Raw genomic sequence first — 10035 nt, forward strand, 5'->3', positions numbered from 1 at the left:
CTTCTTGCCCCTGTACCCAGGCGAAAGATACAAATCCACAACTTTCTCATAAATCTTAGCCCTTGTTTTTTGGTTATACTTAGCCTCTTCCCAAGAGCTTTAAGATCGCCCATCCCTCTCTAACCCAAGAACACGGCTACCTGGTAACATAAAGTTTTTCTTGTTGTGGCCCTTAATAAAAGGTATCAATCTCACAGACATTAACTTTCTTTCTTACATAGAACTTGAGGTTGGAAGGCTGAAGATAAAGGAAAAGAAGGGTGTAACGGAAGAAGGATAAGATCAAAATCAAGAGGATGATGCCGATGCAGTATCCACATACTCATCCACACACACCCAAGCACCTAATGTGTTTTTCGACTAAATCATGTTATTATGTAGTGTGTGTTTGTTCTTTCAAAACTTGCACACCCTATATATACTTATATACACAATAATTAAAATAAGAAATCTAAAGTTTAGCCAAAAAAATAAATGAGTGATATTTGGGTAGAGTGGGTGGAAAATATATCATTGATGAGAAGTATTATATATAAGAAATGATGTATTTGTGTCAAATAAAATAATTAATCATTATCTTAGCAATCATCAAATTACATTTATAAGATAAAGGGCATTTCAGCCTTTTCTTTTTAGTGAAGAAACCATTTATTCTTGGAGAAAAATTATTTTGTAAGGTTTTATGATATTTGTTTAGACTTCTAAAAATAACCAAAATATAAAAAAAGCATATTTCTGATTATTTTCAGGAATTACTTTAGTAGCTTTTAGAAATTATTTAATGCAATAAATGATAGTGTTTGGGTTAAAATTTAATTTTAGCCCTAAACCCAACTATTTAAGCTAAAAATGATAATTTTAGAACAAGCCCATATGAGTCTTCTAAAAAAAAGGGTGGTTACTTGCTATGAAAATGAACTAATGCACCACTTTAAAAATGGCAGAGTGGAGGAAGTTATGGAAAAAATTGCAATTAATGACCTTAAAATAATAGAGCATGACCTATGGAGAAAACTTGCCACTTGGTGCCTATAAAAGGAGGAAGCCACACACATACGCATCTCTCCAAATGTACACACAAGCTATACAGAAAATCTCTCTAAATACTTCAACAACCTAATCCCAAAATCTATTTACCTAGTGCAAAACTCAAGTCTTGACCTTGCGTCATCCCTTACTTCGCCTAATACGACTCCTTGTATCCTTTAGCAGATTTGACATAGCACCTTTAGTATGCCACGCATTCAATAAAGAGCACTAAAGTTCTCTAGCAACAAGTAGAGTGCCATGTCCTAGCAAAACAATAATAACATCCTACTGGTGCTTTTCCTTTTTATCATTTCCAATATCATAGCTGCTCTCACCATGCAAGTGTCACATATTTCTCCATACCCTTTATTTTAAAGCACCCGTATTCAGGGAAATTGTGATAAAGAACTTCAGAATGTACTATTTGATTTTAAAGGTCAGGAACATCACGCCTTTTAAGAACATGCTCCTCTAGCATGCTTGCGCAAAAAACACTGAAAACAAGTTTGGCTTGCTTGGTGGAACCCATGCATATGTACCAATGACACCAGCATGAGTTGGATATTTTGAATATGAGGATAACTTCCCTGAACTTAATGATTTATAAGACTATCATAAATATTGGGCTCCCTAAGAGCCAATGATTTGGGAACTAAACTATTTATAGATTCACTCAAAGATCCCCACCTACAGAAACCCAGAGATCTGTGCCCCAATAGAGTCCTAGATTGACACAGCCCTAGAATTAGAGTATTGGGCTTCCTACGGGCTAGCAATTTGGGTACTAGAGTACTCAGAGATCTACTCACGGATCACCATCTATAGAGAGTTAGAGAACTGCACTCTAGAGATCAATGCTCCAACTAAGTCATAGAATGGCGTACTCTTAGAATCAATGACTTGGGCTCCTCAAGATCTAATGATCTAGGAATCAAAATACTCATAGGCAATTTAGAAAGTAGAATACCTAGAGAACCACACTCTTAATATTAGGCAAACGGGTTATGGGCCAACTCGCGGGCTAGCCCGTGTGGGCTGGCATTTTTGAGGTTGGGTTGGGCCAGCCCATCAAATAAAATGGGCTTTAAAATCTAACCTAAACCATTTTCTAGTGGGCTAGACAACCCGCAGGTTAGCCCGCAAAAAATTATCAGAATTTTTTTAATAATTTAAAATTTATATAATATAAATATATATTTATTTTATATTTTAAAGCAAATTAGCAATTAAAAACTTGTAAATAAATAAAATAAACATAGAATTCAACTAAAAAAATTTATTTTGCTAAATTTTTACTATCAATCATTTATTCGCCTAGGTGTGCTATTTTTGTCACTAAGAAAAAAAATTTGAATATAAACCCATATTATTTTTCTTAATGAATTCATATTTATAATTTCAATCAATAGATTTTATAAGATTAATAAATAATATATATTCAAAACACTTCTATAAAAACTAATAAATCATTTTCACAAACTATAATAAAAATTTTATTTGTAAATTATAAAAAAATTTATACTATATTTCAAATGTAAAGAACATATTTGAAAGTCATAAATTATATATTTAAGGAATATTATTATTATTGTAGATTTATAGAAAGATATAATGTAATTAAAAAATAAAAAATTACTTTTTTAAAAAGTGGGCTAGCCCATTTTAGCCCGCTATTTTTATGGGTTGAGCTAACTGAACTCGTTTTAAAAAATGGATCAATTTCTTCAGCCCAACTCGTCAAATTGTGTAGGTTAAATGAGCTAGCCTGCGGGGTTAACCTATTTTCCTAGCTCTACACACTCTAGAGATTGACATTCTAGTAGAATCATGGAATGGTGCACCACTAGAATGAATGGCTTGGGCTCCTTTAAAGTCAATGATCTAGGAATCAAAATATTAAGAAGTGATCTGGGAACCATAATACCCAAAGAATTGCACCTCGAAGACTGGCATTCTATAAGAGTCATGGATCCAACCAGAATGGGACCATGTGCTTATGGAACCGACATGAAACCGCACCCTTAAATTAAAATATAATGGTAAAAATTATACAAAGTCTTAGGATTTGGAATGTGATATTGCAGGCATAGTACACCTGTCAACTCCATTACAATCTAGAAATGAGTATGGTGAATAAAGCCATGAGGTGCAAGCTAACTTTCCAACCGCACATTAGAACCCTCATTAGATACTAGGACCTTTATAACACAACAAAGAGCATCAAGCAATGATCCAATATGCTTTAGGGTGATTGCAGCCATAGATGAGTATCGTAAACATTTCAAGTGAGAGATGAAACACAGAGTCGAGATCGAGAAGTTAAAGACTCAATTCCGCTAAGAACACTTCAAGGAAGAAATGTTTGCAGTAAAATGGAGAGCTCAACAAAAAAAAAATCTCTTAGGAGTTACTGCAAATCCAAAAAAAAAAATAATCTCTTAGGAATTACTGCAAATCCCTCAAGAGTACGTTTGAAGAGCTCGGGGGTACTCCTCTTAATTTTTATTTAAAATTTAAAATTAACTAACTAATAATTAATTTTTATTATTGCAATTAAACATAAAATATTGTAGGCTTTCAATAAAATTTCTAAACTATGTAAAAATTACTTTTTTAATATACAATTTAAATAAATAAAAAACAAGTTTATTTTTTATAATCGAAAAGATATATCAGATATCAATAAGTAATAAAAATGTTTCAATAAACTAATAAGATAGTATACTTATTTATGCAAAAAAGTTATATTTTTTTAGCATATATTAATTGTTGTTTTTCTTTAATTTATTTATTATATATTATAATATCTATTTATAAGATATATATATATATATATATATATAAAACAGGGAGAAGCATTTAAATTCGTTCTTCATATGGGCTGAAGCTTATTGATTCTAATGAAACATCACTGTATTTTTATTGCTCTAGTAGGATTGATTAAATTAATATTAATTGGATGCCAATACATTGGAACATCTACATTAATTGTAATAATTACAATTAATCCTAGCTGGCGGAGTTGTTTTTTAATTTATGTTATTTTATTTTTAAAATATAAATCTTCATCTTTCTATAAATTTGTTGAAAATAATTTATTCACTTCAAGTATTATATTTCAAAAATATTATAACATAAATTAAGCAACTGCCACCTAAGACTAAAATAAGATTACTTGTGAGAACAGACGTGACGCTCCCAATTTACGCAAGAACTTCTTCATTATGATCATTACACGCTCAACGCACATATCAATCTTTATAAAATATATAATTGTTATAAATATCATATTTATAGTTGAAAGATTTTTTTCCAGAGCCACGTGCAAAGTAGATTGCTGGAAATGTAAGCATATAAGCAACTATTTTCTTAATAATTGTTTACTTCTCAACTGAAATTTTAATAGGGAAGAGTTAGGTGATTAATTAGCGTCGCATACTTAATATATATATTTTTAATATAATTAAAACAACTAGATTCTATAAATGTTAATAATATTAATAATGAAAATGTGTTATAAAATAAATAATATATAAAAGATTCACGTATCTCAATTTAATTAAAAATAAACATCTTAAGAATATAAAGGTGAATATATATACATATATATATTTTCTTTATAAATATTATATTATTTAAAGGAACTTTTATAAATAATTAAATGTGATAAATGAGAGCGAATGATATTAAAATATGAAATAACACGTAGATATAAGAAAATTTAATAATAAATAAATAGTATTTTTGTTATAAATAAAAATTCGAGAATTTGGGTTGACAGTTCACTCCTATTCCTGATGGCTAGATAATAATATAACTTTATCAACTTATGTGAAGAATCATAAAAATAGAACTGAATTTCTTGTAGGGAGCTTGTTGCAGAAGGCTAACTTGTCGGAATAAGCGAGCCTCCCACATAACCACGGTCACCATAAAAATTATCTCCATCAATTGAGCATTGGGTGATATTGAAAGCATTATTCGAAGCCAAAGGAACTCTCAGGCGACACCATACCAACGGTGGCTTGAACCGCTTATCAGGCGACAAGAATTGATACCTTGCTTCGATCCGAAGATCCAAATCCATGTCGAACTCATAAATCCTAGCCGTTGACTCCTGGTAAGTTTCATCAAGATCATCAATCAATCTCCGACCCTGGAACACGGCTGGTTCCAGAACGTTGGTCTTCTGGCAGGGCACAAGAAGAGGTGTCAATCTCACAGACGTTAACTTTCTCTGCTTGTACCAAGCCGTGGCTGTGATACTGAGATGTTGGCTGTCAAACTGTAAGAGAGATTAGTGTATGTGTTGTTGTTTTTTGTCGCTGCTTGTGGTGCGATTAAACTGTGTGAGGAAGGCCTCTGTTACGCGGAACTCTAACTCGAAGGTGTCAAAAATGCGGGAAGAAAAATCATGAGGAAGGAAGTTAACGAGACCATAAGGACGATGAGGATGCAGCCTGCTAGTCCTGGTCGTCCATGCTCAACCTCGGCCATCGTCCTAACCTAATTAACACCTAATGGGCTTTTCGACAGAATTGTTATGTATTACTATGTGTGTATGCCTGTCCTTCACAACGCACCCATATATATATATATTTATATGCACAATCATTAGAATTAGAAATCTAAATTCAAAATTTTGAATGAGTGCCTTTAGGATAGGAAAAAAAAAAAATCTATCATTAATGTATATAATAAATGATGATGATATATTTGGGTCAAATAAAATAAGTAATCGTTATCTCACTAGTTATCAAATTAAATTTAAATTCAAAAAGATAAAGGACTGTTTATTGCAGCTTATTTTATAAAAAATTACTCATTTTTTATGAGCTTTTCTGTTGTTTGTTTAAAATTTTAAAAGTAATTAGATTATGGGAAAAAAAGCATATTTCTGAGATCGTTTTAAGAACTAACCTCAAATATATAGCTTCTAGAAATTATCAAATGCGGTAAACAGGGGAGAAGAGCATAAACATGCAGAATACATGAAAATATCATAAAATTTTAAAATAATTACATAATAAATCATTTTTAAAACATAAATCAATAAAAATATCATAAAATTTAAAATTAACTAACTAATAATTATTTTTTATTATTGTACATAAAATATTGTCCGCTTTTTATTAAATATCTAAATATCTAAAAATAAATTATTTTTTATTATTTTTAACATACAATTTAAATAAGTAAGGTTGTTTATCTTTTTATTATTGAAAGGATAATATCATATATAAAAAAAATTTTCAATAAAATAATACAGTATATTTTGTTTCTATCCTATCATATTAATAAGAAATTTATATTTATTAATATATTCATAAGATAGTATGCTTAATATACTAACAAGTTATATATTTATAATATATATTAATTTTTTTTATTTAATACTATATATGTATTGTAAATATTGTATTTTGTCTGGGCTCTTTATAAATAAATAAGATAAAATTTAGAATAAGATAAAAAAATTAATAAAAAAGAGACAATGGAAAATGGAAAATAAGAAAACATTTTTAAAAGCAGTCTCTATAAAACCATAAGAATGGAAATAAAATAATATTTTCTAGGTATTGGATGTGAAAATAATAAAAATAACACAAATATAATCAAACTAAATCATGATCTAATATAATAATGAGCTACAAAGATTTGAATATCTCGAAAATAATACAATAATCAAATGTAATCTAATCTAATATTATGATTTGAAAACAGAAAATATGCGGGGCCTAATTATGTTTTTGCTTTTATGCGTATATATCTGTTCAATTTCTCATGAAAATGTCTGTGTATTGTTTTTGGCATTTTTAATTTTCCCTTGGATTGGTTGAAAACTTGAAATATAGCTCGCAAGGTGGGATACGAATCAGTGACGCATTTTCATGGATAATACTGGGAAAAGTAGAAAACCCGAAGGATATACGTGTAAGGTAAGATCAAGGTTTGATGTGGATATTTAGTTACCAATTAATTCCTACTGATATTAACTTTTTATACTAGCAAATAACAATTCAACTCGCTAGTGTGCAAAGTCTCAGTTGGCTCACTTAACCTAATTAGGTTTGGTTCTTTTAGGTCTCAGGGCCAAAAACTTGAAAAGGAAGGGGGAAAAAAGAATAAAAACAGAGAGCAATTAAAGTGGTCAAAGAGAGTCAAAAATCAAACTAGTGTATTTTGTCATGCTAAGCAGTGAGTATTGGCATTTGGCAGTTGGCCTAGCCCTAGCTTTGAGGTTGAGGGTGATTTCTTGAATATAATATATGTATTGAAATATCATAATCGCATATCGTCAATTTGCAAGAATGTCTAATGTACTCACATGTCTCTTTTAAGTATCTACTAACAATATCCTCATATTAATGGCATTTGAACTCTATTATAGAATAGAATATAATCATTAATATTAATGATTATTAACATCTATGATTGTGAATATAAATTAATTATGTCATTGATGAAAATAGAAAGAGAAAAGATAAAAATTTAAAGAAATACTCTATTTCCCGAATAAAAATAATGATGTATTCAATTTTATTTGATTAACAAGTGTAACAAGGTATGCTTTTATTAGATAGAGCATCAATGGTATGCACTGGGCATATACAAGAATAGTAGAAATTATATTAAGTCATAACTTGTTTGTTTAATACTTGAAAAATTGGATTTCTAATTGTTTTGAAAAATTAGTTAAAGTAAGATCTGTAAATAATAAAATACGTTAAATATAAAATTTTTTTAGAAGAATTAAATAATAAATCATTTTTTATAAATAAAAAATTCACGAATTTGAGTTGACAGTTCACTCCTAGTCTTAATGTCTAGATAATATTATAACTTTATCAAATTATGCACGATTTTTTCTACTGCAAACAATCATAAAAATAAGCCCCAGAAGAAAAAAACTAGGATTATAAGAACTGAGATCACATTTAGTTATTAAAAAGAAATGGAATAAAATGGATTGAAAAAATTAAGATATATAAAAATAAACTAAATCCTCCTTATTTTTATGATAAAGATAATAAAATTCATTAATATATACTATAAATGTAAGAATCATCGTATCCTTCAAAATTTCATGACTCATGATTGATCATCTTATTTTTACTTGTATTTTGTTAATGCATTTCATTTCATTTCTTTGAAATAAGAAAACGTGACTAGAATTTCTAGTTACAGAAGGCTATCCTGTCGGAATCAGTTTCCATACATATAATAACGGTTCCAATAAAAATGCCTTCCTCCAAATAATGAACATTGAGTGACATCGAAAGGCACAACCGATTCACAGCCATTATTCGAAACCAAAGGAACTCTCAGGCGACACCACACCACCGGTGGCCTGACCCGGTCATCAGGCCACAAGCTCAATGGATCCCTTACTACGATCCGAAGATCCAAACCCACGTCGATCTCATAAATCCCAGCACTTGCCTCTCGGTTATCATCAACCTCCAGGCAAAGTTCATCAACTCTCCGACCCTGGAACACGACTGGTTCCAGAACGTTGGTCTTCTTGTGGCGCATAACAAGAGGTGCCAATCTCAAAGACGTTAACTTTCTCTGCTTGTACCAAGCAGAGGCTGTGATGCTGCTCAAATCGACCCGTGTGAATAAGCTAGGGTTTTTCACTGAGATGCTGGCTGTCAAGTTGTAAAAGAGATTAGTGTATGTGTTATTGTTGTTGTCTCTGCTTGTGGTGCGATTAAACTGTGTAAGGGAGGCCTCTGTTGCGTAGAACTCGAGGTTGGATAAAGAAATGACGGGAAATAAACAGAAGAATAAGGAGCATAAACAGAGCGCCAACACAAGGACCATGAGAATGTTGCATGCTTGTCCTCGTCGTCCACGCTCACCACCACACATTGTCTCCTTTCCCAAGTAACACCTAATGGGTTGTTTTTCGACTGAATTATTATGTATGTGTATGCCTGTTCTTTCACAACACACCCATATATATTTATATACACAATCATTAGAATTAGAAGTCTAAATTTAAAATTTTGAATGAGTGCCGTTAGGATAGGGAAAAAAAATCTATCATTAATGATGAGCATTATATATAATAAATGATGATGTATTCGGGTCTAATAAAATAATTAATCGTTATCTCACTAGTCATCCAATTACATTTAAATACAAAAAGGTAAAGGGCCTTGTTTGTTTCTTTCTTGTTTTTTTATAAAAAGTTACTTATTTATTTAAAAATATTTTATGAGTTTTTATAATGTTTGTTTGAAATTTTGAAAATAATCACAATCTTAAAAAAACATATTTTTAATTATTTAAAGTAGTTACTTCAAATAGCTTCTAAAAATTATCAAATACAATAAATGAGAGAGAATGACATAAAAATGCAAAATACAAAAGATATCATAAATTTTTCAAATAATTAGAATAAAAAATTAATAAAAAATATTATAAAATTTTAAAATAACTAACTAATAATTAATTTTTTTATTGTTGTACATAAAATATTGTCTGCTTTTTATAAAATCACTAATAGATCTAAAAATCTCTAAACTATCTGAAAATTACTTGTTTTTTATTATTTTTAAATAACTAAAAAGTTTTTCTTTTTATTATTGAAAAGATAATATCAGATATCAATAAATAATAAAAAAATTTTCAATAAACTCATACAGGATATATTATTTCTATCCTATCATATTAACAAGAAATATATATTTATAAGATATATTAATTTTTTTCTTTAATAGAATTATTATATATTATAAGATTTGTTTATAAGATATCATATTTAGTATACTAACAATATATATCATGCACAATAATTAGATTTAGATTTAATTAGAAATATAAATTAGTGAAATTAAGATAGTAAAACATAGTATCTCATTAATGATAATCATTATATTATATATAATAAATTCAACTTCGGTCAATCTGATCTAAAATAGAACAAATAAAATCCATCATAATGTCACTAGTCAAATGACCACCACCACTAAAAATAAATCTTTTTAAAAAACAAAA

The 10035-nt window shown here is 29.4% G+C and overlaps 1 protein-coding gene across 1 annotated transcript; it reads right to left on the reverse strand.

Annotated features, from left to right (window-relative positions):
• Positions 1-8235: 8235 nt before the first annotated feature.
• LOC129295939 (NDR1/HIN1-like protein 3) lies at positions 8236-8904 on the reverse strand. The gene has a single exon (XM_054934563.1). The coding sequence runs from the start codon at positions 8902-8904 to the stop codon at positions 8236-8238; it is 669 nt and encodes a 222-aa protein (XP_054790538.1).
• Between the last annotated feature and the right edge of the window lie 1131 nt (positions 8905-10035).

This window comes from Prosopis cineraria, unplaced genomic scaffold (assembly GCF_029017545.1).
Source record: "Prosopis cineraria cultivar Desert tree isolate PC_DT_omini unplaced genomic scaffold, ASM2901754v1 PC1, whole genome shotgun sequence".
Classification (NCBI taxonomy): Eukaryota; Viridiplantae; Streptophyta; class Magnoliopsida; order Fabales; family Fabaceae; genus Prosopis; species Prosopis cineraria.

Coding starts and splice junctions, on each gene's coding strand:
- LOC129295939 (XM_054934563.1), bottom strand. CDS start 8,904: ATGTGTGGTGGTGAGCGTGGACGACGAGGACAAGCATGCAACATTCTC.